Raw genomic sequence first — 26,199 nt, 5'->3', positions numbered from 1 at the left:
CCACAACTCTTTCTATTTCTGGCCTTCTCCTTTGTGCACCCAATGCCCTGCATGGTTCGGTGGCAACTGGGTGGTAGTCAACTCGCCAAAAGACAACCCGGAAAAGACAAGCCGGTGAAAGACAATTCAGCGAAGAAACAACTTGGTGAAATACAACTTGGCGAAATCATTTACCAGTTAGGTAAAAGTTAGGTTCAAAAATATTTTTTAATTATATTTAAATGACGTGATTTAAAATGTTGAAAATAAATTTATATAATTGGTGAACGAACTTTATTCTGCAGATGGAACAAACTCTATCTTACATTATCTTCTGCAACCAAAATTGCTAATCCTTTATTTAAATTGTATTGATTGTAATCGTATGATAACGTTATTTAGAATACAAAAGGTGAGCTGCGAGTACGGCTTAAGGAATATCTTTACTCTCAACATATTGGGACTCTCATAAAGCAGGTGATTCTGTGGATTTTCCGGCACCCTACATTGTCATTTAAATATCATTAAAAAAACTCTTTGAACCTATTACCTAAGTGGTAAAGAATGCTGCCAAATTGTCTTTCCACCAAGTTGTCTTTTCGACGAATTGTCTTTCGCCAAGTTGTCTTTTTGCCGAGTTGTCTGTCTTCCGAGTTGTCTTTTTGCCGAGTTGTCTGTCTTTCGAGTTGTCTTTTCGCCGAGTTGTCTGTCACTCAGTTGTCTTTTCGCCGAGTTGTCTGTCGCTCAGTTGTCTTTTCGCCGAGTTGCCTGTCGCTCAGTTGTCTTTTCGCCGAGTTGTCTGTCGACCAGTTGCTCTTGAATGGCCCTGCATATCTCACTTTGCTGTATCCTTTCACTTTTTTCTCTCTGTCTCCTCTGTCCTCCTGACCACTGCATTTTGAATACCCTTCATAGCACATTGTTTTCTTCCTGTTTCTATACTGCTCCAGTTGTGAAAATAGCCACAATACACATTGAGAGCTGCCCTGATACCTCCCATAATGTCCTGTTAGCATTTCCATCTGGCAGCAAAAAAAGATCAAAGTGATCTGTCTTCCTCTCTTACTTTTGAGGGAGCAACTTAGTTGTCTTGTAATGGTTTCTCTCCGACTTTGACAAGGTTGAATGAAGGCACTACAAAGGAGTAGGTGGAACAGGTGGACTATCATCAAGATCAGCTATCACAACACACAGATGGTCCAGTACCCATAATACATCAGGACTAACCCCTACCGGCTGATGGCCAGCAGGGAGCAGGTTACAATATGCAGGCTGTGAACAGCTCATTACCACCTGAATTATCACCTCTACACAAAACCTCCTATCAGCCAGATGGAGGAGAGCCCCTGTAGGACTGGCAAGCAGACAACAGGACATGACCGTTTCATGAGATGGTGAGGCAGCACACTTGACCATACCTGGTCCAAAAGATTCACAGTGACCTTCACAGTGGACACAAGACTAGCTGTCTTGGCAATGTGTAGCCCACTGGAGCATTTATTTTGTCATCTTCCACCCTTTCAATGTCACCTTGAAGCTTCCCCCAATATATAAAATCTCCATTCTATCTAAATTGTTCACTTCACACATCCACCGCAGCATTTTCATTCCTTGAACTCCCATTTATTCAGTTTTCCTTCTAGTTGTTCGCCACATTTTCTGCTCTGTAACACTTATTGCTCCTCTCTCTTTCATCTTGCAGATTTTTTCTTTTACTTTGGAAGCTATACTATGTAGGTGTCATGCAAAAAAAAAAAACATTTGAAAAAGTTATTAATCCATGCAAACGAATTACATAACTCATTCGAACAGATTATTTTCATTTTTTAGCCTGACTCCTATTTCAGTAATACGGAGCCCCATACAATATTAATTTGTTTGAACAGATTATTATTTTTTCCACTTTGCAGTCCAAATCTTATTATTTAGCTGAATTTATGGAATTTTCTCATTTGTTTCCAGTAAAGCCCAAACCTCCACGTGACCTGCAAGTCCACATGGATGAGAATGGAGTTGTCACCTTAACTTGGCAGAATGACTACCCATCTGAGCATCCTCTGAGAGGGCAGCTACAATACCAAGTCCAATATAAGAGAGATTTTGAGGATTGGCAGGTAAGACATTGGTTGGAGAATGCTGCAGTATGATATGATTTTGGATAGCATTGCCACATTTGGTAGCACAGAAATCTTTATGGAAACCTAAAAGGTGACACATATATATCTAGAAACAAATAGTTGTGGTACTAGAGAGGGCAATCTTTACCGAGTGACAGATAAGAGGGCACAGGAGAGGCCACGAGGTTACTAGAAAGAGATCACAGAAGTGGTCACCTGTGTACTCTACAATCTTACATAACAACAGCCAGTGAGGATTACACACAGTATGTCACTTGAATTCACTATAATCCAAACTAATACGAGGTCATAGACATTTTCACATGTGGTCTTTCTCCAGGATTTTCATTTGCGTAATTGTGCATGTAGCAATTGTTGGGGTCACAACTCATGACGTCATAACTTACACAATATTGAAGATTTCACCAGGGTAATAATATTATCCTCCCTTTGGGATGATTCTGTCAATCTTGTTGTTATATTAGCCAAATCATTTTCTGATGACAGATTTCAAATTCTACTTTTGATTTTTGGGTCCTGTTTTGAATTAGTTTCTAGTGTTTCGACTCCTGGTATTTGAATTTTTACCTGTGCTCTGACTAAGTCCATGTCCTCTCCCTTTGCAACTTGTTTATTTCATTTCCTGATTCTCTTGCTTATTTTGCACTTTTATGCATACTTTACTCCAGTGTGTTCCGTAATGACTGTAAACTGCTTGATGTGAGTGGAGCACGTGTGTAGCTATTTCATTATTCACAGGGTGCACTGCTGTTGAGATAGATAGATAGATAGATAGATAGATAGATAGATAGATAGATAGATAGATAGATAGATAGATAGATAGATAGATAGATAGATAGATAGATAGATAGATAGATAGATAGATAGATAGATAGATACTTTACTAATCCCAAGGGGAAATTCACATAATCCAGCAGCAGTATACTGATACAAAAAAAAAAAATAATAATTAAAGAGTAATAAAAATGAATGTAAAAGCAGACAATTACTTTAAATAATGTTAGCATTTACTCCCCCGGGTGGAATTGAAGAGTCGCATAGTGTGGGGGAGGAACGATCTCCTCAGTCTGTCAGTGGAGCAGGACAGTGACAAAAGTCTGTCACTGAAGCTACTCCTCTGCCTGGAGATGACACTGTTCAGTGGATGCAGTGGATTCTTCATGATTGACAGGAGTTTGCTTAGCGCCCGTCGCTCTGCCACAGATGTTAAACTGTCCAATTTTAATCCTACAATAGAGCCTGCCTTCTTAACAAGTTTGTCCAGGCGTGAGATGTCCTTCTTCTTTATACTGCCTCCCCAGCACACCACCGCGTAGAAGAGGGCACTCGCCACAACCGTCTGGTAGAACATCTGCAGCATCTTATTGCAGATGTTGAAGGACGCCAACCTTCTAAGAAAGTATAGCCGGCTCTGACCTTTCTTACACAGAGCATCAGTATTGGCAGTCCAGTCCAGCTGTCCATAGTGACAGATATTTGAACAGATTCAGTTGGCTTTTAAAGTGCAGAAATAGTCTGAAAATATATTTTTCTTACCTAAGATGACCCAGCATGCCAAAAAAAACAAAAAAATTTTTATATATATATATATATATATATATATATATACAGTATATATATATATATATATACAGTATATATATATCTTGCATAGTTTACTGTCAAATAATGCAAAGAGTACATGACACGTCTTTCACCCTCATTTGGGCTCATCAGGCGTACACACTCCATTGCACCCCTTGCGGGGATCAAACCTTGGACGTCAGAGACGAAGTCTCTTCATGCTGCGCCACGGCGTGTAGTTCGTTTATTTGACAGTCTGTAGATCAGAGTAATTACATTCATTGCATTTGTAGTCTGAGTCCTAACCTGATTGTATAGATGGTTACCTACCAGGCAATTCTATGCAGCATTCCATGATCTTCTTGCAACTGAAAGAGGGCCATGTGTCAGATGTTTAGAGAGGGGGAGAGAGAGAGAGAGTGGGGGAAATAATTATTTTATCTCCAGCTGAATTTGTAAGTTTGCTCACTTATAAAGAAATTAGCAATCTCTATTTTTTATGGTAGTTTAATTTTAATGGAGAGAGACAAAATATCAACCAAAAATCCGGAAAATCCACATTACATAAAAGTTATAAATTGACTTGCAAGTCATTGAGTGAAATAAGTTTTTGATCCCCTACAACCCAGCCAGAATTCTGGCTCCCACAGATTGGCTGTGTGCCCATGTGGCACTCAGATTACAATCAATCAATCGACAGATCAATTCCAGATACTTCTGCTCTCAACTCATTGTGTGTATAAAGCACACCGGTCCACAGAATCAATTTCTTCCATTCCAACCTCTCCACCACCATGGGCAACACCAAAGATCTGTCAAAGGATGTCAGGGACAAGATTGTAGACCTGCACAAGGCTGGATTTTTTGGTTTAAAAGAAAGCTTCCCGTTTCAATAAAATGAGATTCTGTGTCTCTTTGTAATGGTTACCAACAGAAGTGCAAATGACAGAAAAATTGTCACCAAAACCTTGATTTGCACTTTAACAAATGTCCTTTTGTATTTTTAACCATCCTCAATATGAGGAACCCATGTAATTCTCTAGTATGCCCTGTCTGTCTATCTATCTATCTATCTATCTATCTATCTATCTATCTATCTATCTATCTATCTATCTATCTATCTATCTATGTTATCCTACTTACTACACTTATCAATCTATCTATCTATCTATCTATCTATCTAACGTGCAATGGCAAATCGTTTCAGAGTTTTGGGGCTGTAACTGAAAAAGCTCGATCACCTCAGAGTTTGCATCGTGTCTTGGGAACACGTAAAAGCATCTGGTCTGCTGATCTGAGAGCTTGATTGTTCTTTTGTAAAACCCTTTCCTGATCTCAGCCATTCTGTAAAACAAACTGCCTAAAAGAGCTGGCTTTTCAGTTCTCTTCCCAATTCCCAATAAGAGAATAACAGCAGTAATATTCATCACTTTGTTCTTCTCCAAAAGTGTAATTTTTCATTAGGGTTTTTGCCACAGCCATTTTCAGCACGTTACTGATTCACATGGCTCACAGATACTGGCCTTCTTTTAATTAATTAAGCATACTTCAAGTATCTGGTGACTCTTAGTTAAGACTTGTATACTCCAAGAGCCCAGCCTTTCTTAAATGCTTTAACATGCAGAGTTTATGACCTTTCACTTGCTTCTTCAATTGTGACTTATTTCTGGTTCCTTTTCTGTTAATTTCTGCTTAGTTGTGTTTTCATTTCTCTGTTTTTCTGATGTTGCCTTTTCTTTCTCTGAGCTGCTTTACTACTTCCAAATAAAGCCCACAGTTGGCTTTTGTTGCTCACAATACCGAAGACATGGCACCCACGCAGTGGCTGAGGCTCATCTAACTGTTTCTGGTAGGTGTTATAGTATGAAGGTAATGTTCTTAGAGGTAAGCAGTCTTATACCTGTGATATCAGGAAAGTAGCGGGGGTCACTGATGATACAGAAAGGAATATATCTGACAGCCTATATCTGATTTTTCTCAAGCATTAAAAACAAATAAATAGAAAAAAATAATAAAATCATTCACATTTAAAACAAATTGCTAATTGAGTGTTTCATTATCAGAATGCTGAACCAATTCATGTTCCCGAAAATGAAACCCAATTTGTGATTGGATCAGAGAGACAAATCAAGAGCATGAATTACACAGCTAGAGTGCGATCCCGAATGAAACCCACTGGCCAAAATCTGGGAACCTGGAGCAAGTGGAGCCTCCCAGTGGACTGGAACAGTAAGCCTGGTAAGTCTTTTACAATAATGTGTCTATGGTGTTTTACATTTGGTTTTTGCGATTCCTGGGTGTTAGGGGCACAGGAAGTGTCAGTCGAAGCTTGTTTGGAGCCTTTAGGGGGGTTGATGGAGTGCGCACCCCTTCAGTAGCACAAACAGTGTCCATTTGTGAATATACCGCAGCCTTTAAGGAGCATTTGCCCCTTGGTGTATGGAGCATGAACACATTTACTTTTATTAAATGACACCCAATTAGTAGCTGTGAACAGTCAGTATCATTAGTACATTAGTATCATTAACGCCACCAACTCATTGTCATCATAGTTTGACCTTCTCCCACGGTGTATAGAGAGCATGCACTTTCAAAAATACAAATGATGCCCTTTTGGATGTATACCATGGACATTATTATACTTTTCTGACCGGGGTTTCCTTCATTGTGCAGTGTGTACTCTCGAATGTCACCTGGTGACCCTCAGATGCAAACTAATAGATTGTCCATCTGTTGGCACAGTCCACAATGAATGCAAAAATCTGTGAATACATTCAACCACGTAGGCTAACACACAAACAAACACATACGCGCACACACACAATACAATACATGTACAGCACGATTACAACTGTATTTAGATAACAGTAAAAATGCAAAACTCTGTTTTGTAATGTTATTCCTAGGCCTACCTGTAAATTGAAAAAAAAAAAAAAACATTAAAATCCACTATCTCTGCTAGATTGGCTTCTGCAAAGTCTTCACAGATTACCTGTTCTTGAATCACCAAGCAAAGCATATCCAATAATATAACCTTTTCTTATGGGGTCATAACTTTCTTCTATCTCTTGTACTAAGGTGTTGTACCGTGTTAGCCATTATGAATGTAGTGAGACGTCAAGCAAAATTATGCCTTTTATTGGCTAACTAAAAAGATTACAATATGCAAGCTTTCGAGGCAACTCAGGCCCCTTCTTCAGGCAGGATGTAATACAGAAACTGGAGTTCCCTGTGTTTATATACACACAAGGACAGCAGGTGGATCTGTGAATCTTAAACCTGTGAATAGCAAGGGCCAACTGTAGTTTTAATGTCATATTGTAAAAAAGAAGTAGGTATATGTGTGATAGTAAATGATAAAAAAATTATTAATAGTGCACATTGTATGTATTTATGACTTACTAGACCTTTTTAGTTTCATCCACTTTTTCCAGCGTAGGCACGTTGCCCGTAGTTTTCTGCAAAATAATTTCCATTTCATTTTTGATAACAAACCCATGAATAGCTGAATCTGTGAATCGTAAACCTGTGAATGGTAAGGGCCAAATGTAGTTTTATTCTCATATTGTAAAAAAAAAAAAAAAAATGGCGTTCATTAAACTTTGCACACCCCACATGCTGTCCTCTTTACAGAATTTCACATAACTAATTCTGATCTCGGTTAGCTGCAACATTTATATCAACTACAGTCTATATAAAATCCAACGTCTGTCTGTCCGATTTTAACGAGAGAACTTCTTCAGAACAGATTTCGATTTTTTTTTTTAATAATTTGCTTGAATATTCCAGTTGAGTTTTGCGACTTCTCTCATTGCGCTATGTATCATAGTTCGCTTGAGTTACCGCTTTAGTTGCGCAAATCCTCACTCACATGCCAGCCTTGGGGCGTACCTTACCTCCGCCTAGCTTAATTCTGATCGTGGTTAGCTGCGGCAATTATCTCAACTAGAATCTCGTGACTTCATTCAATCTCGGGCCAAAAAAATGATTCAAAGCAATGACAATAGTAGTTATGCAGACATTAGTTTATTAAACTGAGACTCCTATTCTGACACTGTAAGTACAACAGTAGTCATTAATGTATAACATCTCACAGACAAACAGTTAAAGAAATACACCCACTGTAGATATATTGTATATCACACCATACTAACCATGCTGAGATATCATTTGGCTATAGGTTAGGTTGACTAATTACTTTAAATTAAATGAGTAGATATGAATGTGGATGTGAGGATGAGCTTTGTCCAAGCATGGTTGGCTTATTCGTTTAGGATAAAACACAACTTTCCCAATAACCTTCTTGTAGAATAAGTCCTTACGCATAAAATATATAGCCTGTCCTTTCAGACCGTGTCTGTTATATTTTACATGACCACTAGATGTCATGAAGCGTCATGCTTTAGTTGTTACATGATGAAGTGCTGTATCTTGTATGGCCACTAGATGTCATCAAGGAACAGAGTGTAGGGTTAGGTTATAATTAATGAAATATTTAAGCATTAGGAAACCAATCCTTATAAATTAATTACGCTGCATACTTCAGAAGAACAGTTACTTACTTAATCATACATAGCGTCATAGGCATCAAAAACAAAGCATTAACCGTGCATGGATAGGGCAGTCCAAAGCAGGACACACGTAGATTTAGTATCAGTATTATGCAGACTTCTTTGGGATGCAGGAACAAAATTGGAGTTCCCAGTGAACAATCCATGAACACCGACAGAATGTGTAAAATCCACTGAGAGATGAGATTATTAACCCTAGACTCTACATCGTAATTTAGTCTTTCCTGTTCCTGGTTTATTATTGGGCAGCACGGTGGCACAGTAGTAGCGCTGCTGCCTCGCAGTAAGGAGACCTGGGTTCGCTTTCTGGGTCCTCCCTGCGTGGAGTTTGCGTGTTCTCACCATGTTCCTCCAGGCGCTCCGGTTTCCTCCCACAGTCCAAAGACATGCAGGTTAGGTGCATTGGTAATCCTAAATTGTCCCTAGTGTGTGTGTGTGTGTGTGCACCCTGTGGTGGGCTGGCGCCCTGCCCGGGATTTGTTCCTGCCTTGCGCCCTGGGATTGGCTCCAGCACACCCCCGTGCCCCTGTAGTTAGGATATAGTGGGTTGGAAAAGGACTGACTGACTAGTTTATTTTTTGTTATTCCAGGGACCTACTGGGACTCTCCAAATCTCATCTGCACATTTGATGGGCATCTTAGTGTCTCTTGTACCTGGGAGGTCCCAAAAGAAATTGCTTCAGTTTTGAAGTTTAATCTGACGTACCAGACCAGTTCTGATGCTCAGTAAGTACCCGACGTGTTGTTTTTCCACTTCTTCTTTTATTCAGTCTATTGGGGAACACTTTGGTCTCCTCCTGGTTTATCTTCTCCAGCCTTCTTCCTAACATTGACGTCTAGGTCATGTGATGCTAGGAAATCTAAGCTTTCTACCGTTATTTTCTAAAAGGCAAGTGTGCATTCCTGAAGCTTTCGGTGAGAATCTTGAAGGGCCTGTTGTGGTCTTCCAGTGTGAATTCAATGTAACCAGCGCCTCGGAAGTGGTTGTCGGACTGAAACCAGAAGAACATGTCAAAGTAATACATCCATATCAAAATAGTAAGTTTCTCCAATTTCTTTCATTAATTTAATAAATAAATAACAAGAAAGAGCAGAGTTAGCCACCCTTTCTATGGTGACTAGTTTTACCACACTGTCTATATTCCAGCTTATCTAGATTTATGTTTGGGATTTCTTGTAAACTTTATGGAACTTGAAAATACAATCAGTACAGAGGAGAAAGGATCCAATGGGCTCCTTTCACTTGCATTCTCTCAGATCATTCAGAGCTGTTAATTTATCCAAACCTGCCTTGTCTTCACCAGAGCAATGGCTGTAATGCTTCCTCTGTTTGCTCCTTGTTTTAAATCTTGTTATCCCATGCAAGATTCACAAGAATGTGGAGCCCTATTCTGGCAATGTTTGTCACAAGGCTGGAACTAACCTTCAATATCATGCCAGTCTCTCACAGGGCACTGTGACACTCTGGGTAAACAACAGCTGCCATACTCGTTTGAACCCAGGACCATCAATAGTCATGTTCTGAGGATGAGTTGGGCAATGAGGAAACTTAACAGTGGTCTCCGCCACAGGGCACACAGTCCCGAGATCTTCAAAAATCAATTCCTACTGAAATAAATCCCACCCTGCCCTCATGCCTGTGATGAAGAGATGGCATAAGACATTAACGGAAGGAAATACCTTTCCTTACTTAATAAAAGAAACCTAGTGGAGCAATGCATTATTGATAGTGGAGGCCCTAACTCCATCTGCATTCTTCTTCAGAGGGGACTAAGAGGCAACTATTTTTCACAGCTGTGATATCCCATATATGAGATTCCAAAGCTTACAAAAAGTATGACGTGACCTTAATCATTTGCTGCTATCTTTTTCAGTCAAGCTGCCCCCACCCCAAAATCTCAGTGTCCATCTTGTTGATAATGAATGGGTGCTCAGCTGGGAGGAAGATCACTCAGAACTTATAAGTAATAAAGCTGAATTTTATGTTCACTATAAAAAAGTCAACGAGCCATGGGAGGTAAGATTTAACATTTAATAATAGATTGCTGTTTGTAGATGCTACTTATGTGTCCTACCACATGAACCTCATTTCTTAGACAGTTAGAAAGCAGCTTACCCAAGAACCTGTAAGCTTATTGTCCACCTGTAAGACTATTGGTGTCTAGTGGACATATCATTATTAAATTGTTCCTTGGAATTCGGCACATGGCTCCTCCTGGGTTTGGCATATATGGATTACTGGACCAATGAGCGAGATTACACGGCAGCCCTCCTACTAATTTTCATGATAGGCGAAACACCGGTATGCAGAGCTGGACTGACATTTACAATCAGCGGGAGTTTTCCCAGTGGGCTGCTGCTGGCTTGGCCTGGTCTGGCATTCAGAGCAACCAGTGAAATAAACTAATGGTGAAATTATATAATGTTATTATACTGGAAAACGTGCAGGTGTTATTTCTCTGTAGTGGGCACAAATCCTTTTGGTTTAACCTTGGAAGGTTTCTTTTCTGGTTTCTGGTTGGATGGTTTCTTGGGATTGGCTCCAGCAGACCCCCCGTGACCCTGTAGTTAGGATATAGCAGGTTGAATAATGGATGGATGGATGGTTTCTTGTTTTTGTTCAAGTCAAGTTTTGACTTTATGTGCATCTTAGCTCTGACAGTTAAAGAGGAGTGCTATGATGAGAGGTGCATACGTCTGGTGCTTCATACGTCTGGTGATAGATAGATAGATAGATAGATAGATAGATAGATAGATAGATAGATAGATAGATAGATAGATAGATAGATAGATAGATAGATAGATAGATAGATATTAATTTGTGTAGTAGGCAGGATATGATAGATAGATAGATAGATAGATAGATAGATAGATAGATAGATAGATAGATAGATAGATAGATAGATAGATAGATAGATAGATAGATAGATACTTTATTAATCCCAAGGGGAAATTCGCATACTCCAGCAGCAGCATACTGATAAAGAACAATATTAAATTAATGAGTGATAACAATGAAGGTATACCAGATAGACAATAACTTTGTATAATATTAACGTTTACCCCCCGAGGTGGAATTGAAGAATCGCATAGTGTGGTAGAGGATCGATCTCCTCAGTCTGTCGGTGGAGCAGGACGGTGACAGCAGTCTGTCGCTGAAGCAGCTGATCTCTGTCTGGAGATGACACTGTTCAGTGGATGCAGTGGATTCTCCATGATTGACAGGAGCCAGCTTAGCTCCCGTCGCTCTGCCACGGATGTCAAACTGTCCAGCTCCATGCCTGCAATAGAGCCTGCCTTCCTTACCAGTTTGTCCAGGCGTGAGGCGTCCCTCTTCTTTATGCTGCCTCTCCAGCACACCACTATGTAGAAGAGAGTGCTCACCACAACCATCTGATAGAAAATCTGCAGCATCTTATTGCAGATGTTGAAGGACGCCAGTCTTCTAAGGAATTGTAGTCAGCTCTGTCCTTTCTTACACAGAGTATTAGTATTGATAGTCTAGTCCAATTTATCATCTAGCTGCAATCCCTGGTATTTCTAGGTCTGCACCCTCTGAACACAGTCGCCGCTGATGATCACAGGGTCCATGAGGGGCCTGGGCGTCCTAAAATCCATCACCAGCTCCTTGGTTTTGCTGGGGTTCAATTCTATAATGTTATATATGAAGACTAGCCATCCACCGCGGCTCTACCTGCATAGTAATGAAACAGGACAGTAAGGAGGACCCTGCCAGGCTCCTCACTCCTGATGTCATGTTTCCCCCTCCCCTTGGCCCACAGCCTCTGTCTCGGATTAGCCCAAATATATCGCTCATGCAAGAGAACTATGATTCGCAAAATCAACAGGAATGTTCAAGCAAATTATAGAAAAAAACCCAATCTAAATACGTTAAGTAGTTTCTCTTGTGAAAAGTGGACAGACATACAAACGGGCCTAAAAAACTATAAGAACTTTCGCGCTTGGATCATAGAATTTTTAAAACTGTTTCTTAGCGAGCATCAACGGGCCAAGGGTAATCTACATTCCAAATTTCAAATCCCAAGTCCTCATGGTTCGGGAGATTTTGTGATGAGTGAGTCAGTCAGTGGTATTTGGCTTTTATATATATAGGTTGTTTAAAAGTTTATGATATACTGTACTTTGAATTATATTTGGACTAGCTGTCCCCCGTGGCTCCGCCCGCATAGTAGTGGAAGAGGAAAGTGAGGAGGACCCTACCCGGCTCCCTACTCCTGACGTCACACTTCCCCCTCCCCTCTCTCTTGGATTCGCGCAAATAGGGGTCTCAGTTTAATAAACCAAACTCTGCATAACTAGCATTGTTATTGCTTTAGCCTGAGATTGAATGAAGTCACGAGATTCTAGTTCAGATAATTGCCGCAGCTAACCACGATCAGAATTAAGCTGGGCGGAGGTAAGGTACGCCCCGAAGCTGGCATGTGAGTGAGGATTTGCGCAAATAAATCGGTACCATAAGCGAACTATGATACATAGCGCAATGAGAGAAGTCACAAAATCAACCGGAATGTTCAAGCAAATTATAGGATAAAGCCCGATTTAAATCCGTTAAGTAGATCTCTCGTAAAAAGCGGCAGACAGACAGACAGATAGACGTTGGATTTTATATATAGAGAGATGTTGTATGGGTTTTGGTATTTGTTACTATGCATTTATTTTATTTTTGTTTCAAATTTTAACTTAGTGTAACATTATGTCACATTTTACATTTTTTTTTCCTTTTTCCCTCAGAGTCATTGAATAGGCTACACGAAATGTTTTATTTTTTTATTAATGAAACACATATGTGAGAGGAATGATTTGCGTTTTTAAATGCACCTGTTGTTTTTTATTTCATGATAAGTTTGTTAATGAGCACGTCTTGTTTTTACTTTATTTTAATATTTTTAAAGTGCGTCTCTCGTGCTCTGACAGTTAAACCTTAGCGCTACGATAAGATAGTGACTGGAAAGGCCACACAAAATGTTTCATAGTTTTTACTAAGTGCATTCTTTTAAAAATGTTTGACAGAATTCTGTGGCACTAAGACACTGAGTTATTGTCTGTTGAAGAAATTCAAAGTGGTCTTTTTTGACCAACACTTCAAACTTTGTGGAAGATTATTCAGCATTGCCATCCAGACATGGACAGCGGCTCAGCTGTGGAGATTTCAGATTGCAACCATAATCTCTGCACTGGGGATTCCACTGACAACTACTTTTTGTGGTTCAGTGCTTCTTGCACATTTGTTTTGATATAAATATTATAGGAGTATATGGTTTATGTATTTATGAAGTGTTGTTCCACACTTTATCAGAAGTTGTCTTGAGACTAATATTTAAGTGTGAAATGTATGTGTTAAGGGAGGCACGGTGGCGCAGTGGGTACCGCTGCTGCCTCGCAGTTAGGAGACCTGGGTTCGTTTCCCGGGTCCTCCGTGCGTGGAGTTTGTATGTTCTCCCCGTGTCTGCATGGGTTTCCTCCCACAGTCCAAAGACATGCAGGTTAGGTGCATTGAGGATCCTAAATTGTCCCTAGTGTGTGCTTGGTGTGTGTGGGCTGGCGCCCTGCCAGGGGTTTGTTTCCTGCCTTGTGCTCTGTGTTGGCTGGGATTGGCTCCAGCAGACCCCCGTGACCCTATAGTTAGGATATAGTGGAATGGATGGATGGGTGGATGTATGTGTTAAAGCTATGGTCTCCTCGTTCATAAAACAATTCCAAGACAAAATGGCATTTGTTGGATTTTTGCGTCTGTGCTTGTACAAGAAAACTAATGTATGTTGTGTGGCCTTGGTTAGACTTGGGATTCCTGACCTGAATAAGCTTCCCAGTCTGGCCCTGCTGGTGTGCCAATATGACGGTTTAAAACCTTAAATTACATTGACTCTCTAATGTAACCAGTAAATCCATGGGAGTGTGAGAGGAAAACCAGAGTATCTGATCGAAAACCCCCACAGAATGGTGTCCTGTCCAGGGCACCCAATTCTGCCAGGTTAAGCTCTGTCTGGCCTCCCATTAGGTGGGTTTGAGAATGTTAGAAAATGTTATATTGCATGTGGCAAATATACAGATCAAAACTAACATAAAGTGGTTATGACATCTATAATAACATATTAATAAACTGAGGGGAAAGAAGGAAAGAGAGTTGGCAGTCTTTGAATGAGTAAACCATTCCCTAGCTGCACCAGTGCAGAAGAACTAAATGGCAGGAGGAAAAGTGCCCAGGATAAATAGCAGGAGTGTCTGAAAGAGAGGGACATATAAAGTTATGACTATCCTATGGTTATGACTGCGTTGAGCAACATAGCCATCACTGAATTAGGAGGAGCCCAATTCTTTTAGGAGGACCTTTTGTATTTTGATTTTAATGTTGCCTCGTGACACAATATCATATTTTGTTCCTCTGTGGTTTTAGATCCAGTTTGTTTTTCTTTTCTTGGTATAATGTCTTCCAGGTATTGCTTCTTCTGCCACTTTGACTCTACTCCACTTCATCTTTTTTCTCTGTTTTAGGCAGCTGTGGTTAAAAGTAATTTCAATCAAATATCAAATAGGAAAACGTTCCAGATGGCTATTCCAACTTCAAAGCTGTCCCCCACTACAGAGTATGTGGCAAAAGTTCGGGCTATATTAGGTTCCAAAAATGATCCAAATTATTATAGCGGGGACTGGAGTGAGTGGAGCGCAGAGTGTCACTGGAAGACAGAACCAGGTAGGTTGAGCAAAATCACGGACTTCAGGAAAGTAAACCTTGGGATTTAAAAGTCACTGCTCCATTTTAACATAGCATTACATGATGTTCTCAGATCTAACCAGCCTAAGATTGTAGTAACCATAGCACATTGCCGCTCTAATGTGTAAATAAACATAAATAGTAAGTCATTTCCTTTAAGTTTATAGTTAGCTGGGGGTTATTTTTCAGAAATCATCTTGCTGTGCGCCTTGCGTCCTGTGATGGCTGGGATTGGCTCAAGCAGACCCCCATGACCCTGTAGTTAGTATATAGCAAGTTGGATCATGGATGGATGGATGGATGGATGGATCTTGCTATGCATACGCCGGCTATGAAGAGAGGAGCAAAGCAAAACTCAGAGAGCATCAATGGTGGCTTCTGACATTAATAAATGGGTTACAAATGGAAAGATGTTTCCAGACCAAGAAAGCTCTTTACACATTTCATACAACTTCGACAGCTCTTTGTACCGGCAACAATGTCGATATTGTCAGCATTAAAATTTTGGGACTGGACCCCAAGTACAATCTGCATGCGTAGAGCTGCTGACAGTCAAGACAGACTTTTTCAGATGTATTATTCTGTACTTCTGTGTATTATGCATGTATTGAAAATATCTTCATATGTTGGTGTATTTGATACAAGAGCGGCGTTTGGGGGTGGTAAGTGGGGTGACTGCCCAAGGCCTCGCGTCTAACGGGGCCCCGCTTTTGAGGTCCGTGTGTCCCGTTCAAGTGGATTTGTCAAGTTATATTCCGTCCATCCATTATCCAACCCGCTATATCCTAACTACAGGGTCACGGGGGGTCTGCTGGAGGCAATCCCGGGCAGGGTGCCAGCCCACCTCACCACAGCAAGTTATATTCACTAGTTTTATATATATATATATATATTGTGGAGCCAACCCGAACACAGACAGGCGGACATGTTGTTTGTCACCACCACACGTTTATTACATACAATATTTACAATTTAAAGTCACTCAGAATCAGCATAAAGTGCACAACAAACCCCAATCCACAGTCCTGGCCAAACAACAATGCCTTCTCCTTCGGGCCACCTCCACACTCTCTTCTGCCTCGTCCTGCTTCTACCCGACTCCAGCCTCGAATGAAGGGAGACGGCCCCTTTTATATACTCCCGGACGAGCTCCAGGTGGTTCCCGGCATTCCCCTCTTGGCCACGCCCCAGCGTGGCGGAAGTGCCGGCTGTTCTTCCCCCAGCACTTCCTGGTGTGGCGGAAGTGCTGAGGTCACAAGTCCCCAAGGCATTGGGGCGCCTCCTGGCGGTGACCACGGGCCCCTACAGGGAGCAACCAGAAAGGCGGCCTCCACGTGATCCCAGATGGGCACACGCCCACTTCCGGTCCTCCAAGGCGTCCCGGCCGGGTCGTCGCCCCTGGCATCCATGACAATATATATATATATATATATATACAGTATATATATATATATATATATATATATATATACACAGTATATATATATATATATATATATAACAGCAAGTTATATTCACTAGTATGTATATATATATATATACAGGGTTATTCAAAGAGAATGAACCGATTTCATTACACAATATTTTATTAAGGAAAAGTAATACAAAACTCCAGCCAAGTCACAAGTATTCTATTCACAAACACGTTTTATTTCCTGTCTTACAATTGTTCAATGTGGCCACCACCTGCAGCACGGACAACATCAATGCGATAAGAGAATTCCTCCCAGGTGCCTATCAGCAGTGCGTGTCTGCATGGGTTTCCTCCCGGTACTTTGGTTTCCTCCCATAGTCCAAAGACTTGCAGGTTAGGTGCAAGTTGTGTTTGGTATGTGTTTGTGTGTGTACGCCCTGCGGTGGGCTGGCACCCTGTGTTGGCTGGGATTGGTCCAGCAGACCCCCGTGACCCTGTAGTTAGGATGCAAAATGGATGGATGTTTTTATTATTATTATTATTATTATTATTATGGTTAACTTACTTAAAGCATTAGGAGAAGGGTGCTGTTGTATGAGCTGCTTGCATATGTAGATAGATAGATAGATAGATAGATAGATACTTTAGTATAGTAGGCAGGATTAGATAGATAGATAGATAGATAGATAGATAGATAGATAGATAGATAGATAGAAATTGTAGTATAGTAGGCAGCATAGATATTAATTTTAGTATAGTATGCAGGATTAGATAGATAGATAGATAGATAGATAGATAGATAGATAGATAGATAGATAGATAGATAGATAGATACTTTATTAATCCTAAGGGGAAATTCACAAAAAAAAAAAACACACAACAAACTTCATTCTCTGTAGGTCCTGACATTTTTCACCAGTGCGGCCAGTTCGTCGATCTTATTTGGTAGTGAGTTCACATTTCCCAGAATCATAGAAGGCACGAAGGCTTGTAGCGGCACTTTCTCCCTAGTCGCTTGGCTTTTATCTTACCTCCAGCTCTGCTGTCACGAAACCGCCTTCTTACCTCGTCAGGTAAATAGGGAACCACACCGGCGCGGGCATTTGTTCTCAGCGCTTGAAGCTGACTACTTGAATAGACGAGTCTCGGCGTGTAAAAATCCATGTCCAAGTAGTAAAAAGTGTCCAAGGAGTCCACATAAAAGAAAGTGATAGGAGTGATCAGTAAAATAAAGAAAAAGGTAGAAAAATAAAGTCGTACACGCATGCATGCATTACAAAATCCATTTCAATAGATGGTGCACCCACCGCAAGTGTGATCTATGTCGATTACTAAGATCTCAGTCCATCTTAGACAGGTAGTGCAGCTAGTATTTTTGTAACGGGTTAAAATAGGTAAGCAAACATTTGTGTTTTTAATGTGATAACACTTTGTCTTTTCTGGCTGAAAATGTCCCATCCATCATCTACACTAGCCAACATAACAATCAATTTCTCTTTTTGAAAGAGTTGAGAATTTGCTCCTCTTGTGTCCAATTGGATTTTGTAATTGCGGTAACTCCTTGCTGGGTTGGAACAGTGAATGCTACTTCTTTGTATTTCCAATTTATTGGGGTGTCAGGAATATAAGTTTAATCACACATTAAGTAGTACTAGGGTGTTGTACTGTGTTAGCCATTATGAATGTAGAGAAAAGCCAAGCAAAATGACACCTTTTATTGGCTAACTAAAAAGATTACAATATGCAAGCTTTCGAGGCAACTCAGGCCCCTTCTTAAGGCAAGATGTAATGTCTGAAGAAGGGGCCTGAGTTGCCTTGAAAGCTTGCATATTGTTATCTTTTTAGTTAGCCAATAAAAGGTGTCATTCTGCTTGGCTTTTCTCTACAATCACACATTAATAAACCCAATGACTTGTTAAATAATTGAATCCACCAACAGCAAACAGCATTTATAGTAGGGGTAGTGGGCACATCTGGGTTCACAGACATTCCTGTAGGTCTCTGTATAAGTGCAGGAGACAAAACCAGCAGTGACATTCAGTATTATTATAGAGATGATTCAGAGTGGATTCATTCAACATTGATTTAAAGTTGCTATAAATTGCAAAACTGTATTGGCATCAAAGCCCTATCATAAAACAAGTTTGAATAAATGTCTACCCTCAAGAAACAGTAAAAGCTTATAAAAGTCATCCTCAATTGTTCACTTTCTGCTATATTGTGAACAGCGACTTGGCAGGCACTAAAAATAGGAAACAATAGGAACGTCAGCGTAGGGTATGTGTACTCTAGAGTTCTTGGTGAAGTTAAATCATTACATATGCACAGAAAAAAAAAAGATTCTCTAATTTAGCCTCCTTTTTTCTTGCAGGTCAAGATAATCCACTGATGATGATTTTTATCATGGTGCCAATAGCCATTTTTGTCGGTGCCATTGTGCTAACTATTATGTACAAGAAAGGTCAGAGGTAAGTGACCAATTATAATTAATATGGAAATAATACAACTGAAGGGGAAGCAGCCTGTGTGTTGTTTCATAATGAGGTCATTATCTGTAATGCTAAGATTATTAAAATATACTGCATAAGTAGACCGATAGCATCACTCTGCACAATTACATTGAATGATTTCCAGTTTCCCACTTAATATTATCATTTCTTTCAGCTTGATGATGAAGTGGGGCATATCAGTTCCCGAGCCTCAGAAAAGCAAAGTGCTGACGGAGCATTTCAAAGTACGTTTGGCATTTTCTTATTGTGTCTTCTGCTATCACTGTCAAATCAGCTCTTTACTGGAAAAGAATATTTTCTTAAAAGAATACTGAAGAGTTTAAAGATAGATGAACAATCTAGACCAGCCTAATTACTCAACTCAAGAACAAATATCCTCCAAGTGATTTAAAGGAATATTCCACCCACACATTACTTCCTGTGGTTTGTAGTAGATAGATAGATAGATAGATAGATAGATAGATAGATAGATAGATAGATAGATAGATAGATAGATAGATAGATAGATAGATAGATAGATAGATACTTTATTAATCCCAAGGGGAAATTCACAATGACCAAGAAAAAAAATTAATATCATGTGTTCATGCACAACAGAAATAAAGTTTCTGATGGAATATGTGTCTATGATGACCAATGCAGGGCAACAGTTAAACATTTTAAAATGTCAATGGAAAAATAATCTCATGTGGATTATGTGATATGAGTAACATGTCAAGTCATCCAGTCGTATGCCCACAACATTCAAAATACATGGATTTTTTGATTAAATATTGTTAAACAAATACTTCTGTAAAATAAGAGTACTGTAGTGTAGAAACAGGAAACATGTTCACAAGGGGTTGAGGGTTTGGATTTTTTTATTCAGAATTAGAAGGTGGCCATCAGAACAGAAATCTTGGGGTTTCCTTAGGGTTGCATTTCTGTTTTATAGACTTTATAGGTTTTTTTTTTCTTTTTCTTAATTTATCCCCCTTCTCTTGTCTGTCCTTTGTCTATTTTTATTTGTATTTCTAATTTGTCTGGTCCCTTGCTGATTTAGGTGTTTCCCGGAGAGCCTTATTTAAGACACTGCTGCTCACCCTTCTTTATTCTGGTTTGTGGTTCTTGAGCCTTTTTTTCATTTTGTATGTTCTGTTTATGACCTTTACTCTTCATTTAGATATTACATTTTGCTTAGTGGATTTTTAGCCGTGTTTATTAATTTATTGTAATTTTCTTTTTGTAATCAGATTTTCAGTTCTGTGCTTCCCTGTTTTGTTTGTGAATATTTTAGTTCAGATTTTTTTTTTTTAATTTGTGTATTTTGTATTGCGTTAAATTCCATACTGCTTTGCAGCCCTTCCCCATCATAACTTGTCATCTATGGGGAAGGAGCGAAATCTTTAGATTCATCCAAAATTTCGGTTTCCAGATTTCGATGGATTTCATTGTCTTAGGGTCCCCTGATACCGAAACATTGATATCTTGATGATGGGTGTGTGTGTGTCTGTCTGTGTGCATGTGTCACAGTTTCTTGAGGACGGTCTAGAGCTAAATAGAAAAGTACCAAACTCGAAACTGATGCCTGATTAGTTTTTGAGCAAAATCGTGCAAGAGAACAAGGCAGTCTAGAGGAACCCTCAACTATCGTAATTCTGCAATTGAATATGAATTCTTCTCATCAATTGCTATTATTAGTATGATGCTGCTGGATTATATGAATTTCCCCTTGGGATTAATAAAGTATCTATCTATCTATCTATCTATCTATCTATCTATCTATCTATCTATCTATCTATCTATCTATCTATCTATCTATCTATCTATCTATCTATCTATCTATGTATCCTGCCTACTACACTAAAATTCATATCTATCTATCTATCTATCTATCTATCTATCTATCTATCTATCTATCTATCTATCTATCTATCTATCTATCTATCTATCTATAATGACCTAATTTATGATCAGAAAGATCAGTGTCAGAGCATTAAGTAATTACTGAAATGATAGAGAATAGTTTGGGTAACTTGGTTCTTGGGGTACAAAGCCTACTGATACTACTGTCCGAGTTTTTTACACTTTAAAATATTACATTTTTAAATGTTTAGTTTTGGACAAGATATTTGACAGTTTCCATCTTTCCCATTCTTGAGTTAGGCTTTAAAGTCTTCTGCCTTAACATTTAACCAGCTATATTTCTTTGTTTCAGCTGACTGTTTTCATCTTATTTTAACTTAAACATGTTGTCTTCTTTTTTTTTTTCCTATACCCATAGAAGATCTCTGGATTTCATCTTGTTTCCTTAAATACCCCAGATAAACCCAGAATCAGCAGCCTGCAGGTCATGGACACTCTTCAAACCTCTTTACTCTCCCCGTATGTATCCATAAAATTTTCACCTTTCCATTTCAAAAGTCATTCTTCTTAGACTCTCATCTATGATTTGCTTCCTTCCTAAAATTACCTAAATTCTTTGAAATATTGTTGTGATTCAGCAATACACGAAATGGCAAAGGTGAGAGACCTGTAAAATATAACAGGCCTGAATCCTAACCAACCAGCCTGTCCAGATAAAGTACACTGAAGGGCAGCCTAAGTTCCTGCTTTACAGACAGTCTTCGGCCTACACCAACTCAAAAGGGTTTTGCCTTCAAAAGTTGAAACATGTGTAAGCAATATCACAAAATGATCAAATTATTTAAGAGCGGAGATACAGCAACCATCCACGACTGGCTTTTGTTTTAAAGGTAAATGAAAAAATCTCCCAATTATAAAAGGAAATCCTGTAACGAGACTTTCTCAGAGATAATTTCAACTCCTGCGAGAGTTCATTTCAGGACCCGGTAAATGAGATTTTAAACTTTAAGTCGGAGACTTGTAGATCATCTAAATCATGTTGTCATCAGGGAAAAGTAGTATTTCTTCACAATGAAGAGGCGTATCCACGAGAATTAAAAGATATATTGTTTGGTGAAAGTGGAATCCATATACGTGAGCGGCAGAGATGTGAAGTAGCTGGCACGCCCGCGGTCCACTCACTTCTTATTCGTGTGAATGCTATTGTGAGACATGGTTCCTGCACTCTCAGCTCCAAACGGGGTCAGAAATAAAAGACAGAGAGTAGAAGACAAAGTAGAATGTCGTAAAGAGGTTCAAAAACGTTGGCACAATACACATGCAGAGCAGGTTAGAGATTATGAAAGTAGTAAAATTCAAAAGTCTTAAAAAACTGATAGTAAAGTTCGCATTACCGGTAACAAATGGAAATTATTACTCAGTGCAATAATGTAACAGCGAAAAGAGATTGAATATATGGACATAGGTGATATGATAAAAGTATGTAGATTTTGTTCAGCTTTAAACTTTAAGTCGGAGACTTGTAGGTCGTCTAATTTGTGTTGCCTTCAGGGAAAAGTAGTGTTTCTTCCCAATGATGAGGCCTATCCGCAAGAATTAAAAGATTTGTTGTTTGGTGAAATTGAAATCCACTTTTCGGCTGAGACGTGAAGTGGCTGGCGCGTAGTGCAGGCCAAGGTGTTGGCAAGCGAAGCGAGCAGGGGGCGAAGCCCCCTAGTTTTTAGTAGAACAATCTAGATGAGATCAGGCTATTCGGCCAAAAAAAAGCTTACAAGTCCTATCCACTTAATTCTTCCAAAATAACATCAAGTCTAGTTTTGAAAGTTCCTAAAGTCCTACTGTCTGCCACTACTAGCTTATTCCATTTGTCTATGGTTCTCTGTTTAAACAGATTCTTCCTCGTGTTTGTGTGAAATTTACTCTTAACAAGCTTCCAACCGTGTCCCCGTGTTCTTGATAAGGTCATCTTAAAGTCATAGTCCTCATATTAAGAAGGATTTAATTAACAAAATAGAGAGCAATATCAAACTATCCAAAAATGTCAAAAGGGCAAATACACAGTGATTAAATCCTAATACGGTAATCCAGTAAATGAAATCCAGACATACACACAAATTCAAGAAAACCAAGAAAGTCAAAATAAGAGCAACTCTCAATTCCACCATAACTTAATATCCAGGCTGCCTTGATCAGCCGTGGGCAGTTCCTTAATAGTGAGGTAATGGTGGCCCCACCTCCTTGGGATCCACAAACAAAACACAAGGAACATGAGAGAACATAATTACACACACAAACTAAATAATACATACAAATGACAAAAGGAACAGAAAATACATAAATAGATAATACACAGTATTAAGAGGTGCAGCTTTAAAAAAAAAGATCCCGCAAACAATTTAAACATAAGCTAGGGAGGATCTTTGGCTAAAACATAACAAAAGATCTTCCAAAATAAGTGTAACATACATCAGTGTTGAATTTTTATTAACAAAAAGCTAGCAGTATTTGGTAATATTTACATTGAACTGTTTATCGCGTAATAATATGTGAAATTAAAATTTTGCAAAGCAAAAGAAAAGGACGCATTTCCGCACAGTGGTATGAAAAAATAATAACAGTAAATTTATTGCTGAATCAACAAACTCACATTGGGCCAAAGATTTGTTGGTGCAGTGGATTGTGAACAAGTTCTACAGTGGACTAAAGTTCCTGTCTTGCACCTGAACCATCCGCAAATCTGTCGTTGGAGAAATTAGGTTCAGTAAATGAATGGCTGGATGATTAGTCTAATGTTGGGTTCTACTTTTATAGATCTGCCTCCTAGATGTGTACAATTTCCTAATTCTCACTTTTTCATTATTCTGCAGGAAAGATATGCTAATGACTCCCACATCCCCTGTACTGACAGATGATGGCCTATACAAGTACTTTGATGACTTTTCTGAGCCTGGCATGGTTCAGAACATCCAAATAGCTCCACACGACACCCCAGGGGGATTGGTTAACCACAAAACTTCTCAATTGTTCAGTTTCAGTGGCCCCTATATTCTTTGCCCTCGGGCAAGCTCCTTACCTGATGTAAAAATCTCTCCTGGTCAAAACAACCCAGATGCAGAAAATGGTTATATCTCAGCACTGAACCGGGTTGATCATCATTCTTTACTGCAAGGGAACCAACTTTCGGGGTGCAAGGAGTCAACTGGTTACATTGAATCTCCATGCCCTAAAGACTACATCGCTGAAACACGCAAGATAAGCTGCCCTTGCTTGAATTCTGAGTCCTTGTTGTTGAATAGTTCAGGGAGATTGGATCATTTGTTAAACAAAGGCAACACTTTGCAATCAGAGCAGCAAGTGAGGAGTATTACTTGCTTTAATTATGTCAGCAGTTCAGACCTACCGAATCTGCCAAAAGAAAAAATTGGAAACATTGACAGTGAAAAATTGCCAGTTACGAGTTGCAATGCAGATGTAGGAAGACAGAATGCTTGTATCACTGGGACACTGGAGCCCCGATGTCCCATCCTGCAAGACAATATCACAAGTCATTCTAAATCTACTCAGGAGACCCCACAAGATAGACTTGTTGAACCCAACCTACTGTTCCTCACTGCAGGGCTAAATGGGGAGAAACCTTCTGAATTTTTGTCTGTGAGTTGTGACCCTGAATACAGCACCCTGCAAATGCTAAACTCCCAAAACTGTTTGACAGAGGGGGGCGCACCTACCACTGGTCCTATTGTACCTGTTTTACTGAAGCAGGTAGGAGATTATTGTTTCATCCCAGATCCCAGTGGTCGAGATTGGAGCTCGGCATCCCTTCCAGGTCTCTCTGACCTGGCCAATCAAAACTTTCCCAAGTTTAAACCCACAGGAGAACAGAACTGTGGAAATCCTTACGTGACACTTACAACAGTGTCTTAGGGTCTGTTCTCAGATTCTTTGTGAATGGAACTTGTTCGGTTTAAATTTTGAATGGGCTGACCTCAGTTGATGCTGTAAACACTCATTGCGAAAGTCTGTAAGGCACACACTTGTCTATCCAAGAGTTTAGCTGTTCAATTTTCAGTAATTTACTCTTGTCTTCTCAACATCATCCCTTTCAATGCAGTGTTTAATCCTGATCTTGGTTGTAGCTCATAACAAATACAAAATGTTCACGAAGTGGCACAAAGACTAGCAACTGGGACACGGCATCCTCACAGAAAACAGGGCTGACTTCAAATATCTGCCAAATGTCATTCTACCACTGTCATAAAGAAAATGGTTACAGAACAAATTGTAAAATACACAATGACAATTTATTAATCTGATTTTATAACCACTTTTTCATATTGATATCAATTTGGAGTAATTGTGTCTTTTAAGTTTTTGGTAGGTTACCCTTTCATTGGTTTTGACAGAATACACAGCTTTTCAGCTGCTAACCATAGCGATGAGCTTCAGTTGTATGGTTTAGCAATCAGACAAATAGACATTTACATCTTTTATTATAAGCTTACTCAGAACATGGTGTTAAATAAGAGAATCGACAGGATAAAGATCTGGGGTACCAGTAGAAAACCCTGCTTAATGTCCAAGTTGAATAACATTGTATTGTTTTTAAGAAGTAAAAGAAAAAATACAACAGTATTGATATTTTTGGTTGCAAAAAAAGATTTTATGGGAAACAGCCTGCATGACGGCTGATTCCAAAGAGAGAAGGATTTCCTATTGCCGGTGGATTTGTATAGCAGAACAGAAGTGGAAGGGGTGGAATGATCAATGTTCCAGGTAGAAGTAACATTAGTGGTTCTCCAGATTGTCTTCCTCCATTTCAAGGCAACTGGAGATCAGGTTGGTGGTTAGCCTCATTCACCTTCTCCAAAATACTTGATAAGCCCCTTTAGACACATCCACATCCCACAATGCTAATCAGTGGTATCAGATGATTAAAGGACCCCCAGAAAGGGGCGCCAAAGCGAGCTGCTTCCAAAAGGCTGCTGCACGTCTGCATAAACTAATTCATCCTGAGTTTGTGACTGGAAATGTTCTTGAAACACATTGAGTTTCTTCAAAAAGTTTGTATGATTTGTATTTGCATATCTGACCAATATTCCATATATCATCATTCTCCAATACCTAAATAAAGAAAGTCTATTAAGACACAGAAGATAAGCTCATTTTATTTAATACAAAACACAAACTAGCTTACTTATTATGGATTCAGAGTTAGTATATAAGATACTGTATTTCCCAAACAATTACAACACCTGCCATATTATGCTGCACTGTAAAATGCTTCATATGCAACTATAACTAAAACACAAAATGAAATCAAACATACTGATTTGAAATTAAATCAGTCAGAACCCCTAATAATAAACAGTTGAAGCAATAATAAATATTACCATATATACTCACGTATAAGTCGGTTGTAGAAACCCAAAAAATCGATCATAAAATC

General features: G+C 39.3%; 1 protein-coding gene across 1 annotated transcript in view; it reads left to right on the top strand.

Moving 5' to 3' along the window:
• csf2rb (colony stimulating factor 2 receptor subunit beta) overlaps positions 1 to 25,902 on the top strand; it is a 76,643-nt gene extending 50,741 nt beyond the window's left edge. Inside the window, exons 5-14 of the mRNA XM_039765330.1 lie at positions 1,942 to 2,093; positions 5,744 to 5,918; positions 8,842 to 8,977; positions 9,141 to 9,289; positions 10,126 to 10,268; positions 14,765 to 14,963; positions 18,770 to 18,866; positions 19,063 to 19,132; positions 21,172 to 21,272; positions 23,621 to 25,902. Coding sequence (XP_039621264.1) covers positions 1,942 to 2,093; positions 5,744 to 5,918; positions 8,842 to 8,977; positions 9,141 to 9,289; positions 10,126 to 10,268; positions 14,765 to 14,963; positions 18,770 to 18,866; positions 19,063 to 19,132; positions 21,172 to 21,272; positions 23,621 to 24,677 — 2,279 coding nt within the window. The 3' untranslated portion in view covers positions 24,678 to 25,902. The remainder of the gene's footprint in view (positions 1 to 1,941; positions 2,094 to 5,743; positions 5,919 to 8,841; positions 8,978 to 9,140; positions 9,290 to 10,125; positions 10,269 to 14,764; positions 14,964 to 18,769; positions 18,867 to 19,062; positions 19,133 to 21,171; positions 21,273 to 23,620) is intronic.
• Positions 25,903 to 26,199: the final 297 nt, after the last annotated feature.

This window comes from Polypterus senegalus, chromosome 10 (genome assembly GCF_016835505.1).
Source record: "Polypterus senegalus isolate Bchr_013 chromosome 10, ASM1683550v1, whole genome shotgun sequence".
Lineage (NCBI taxonomy): Eukaryota > Metazoa > Chordata > Cladistia > Polypteriformes > Polypteridae > Polypterus > Polypterus senegalus.
This window is presented reverse-complemented; position numbering and strand designations above follow the sequence as displayed.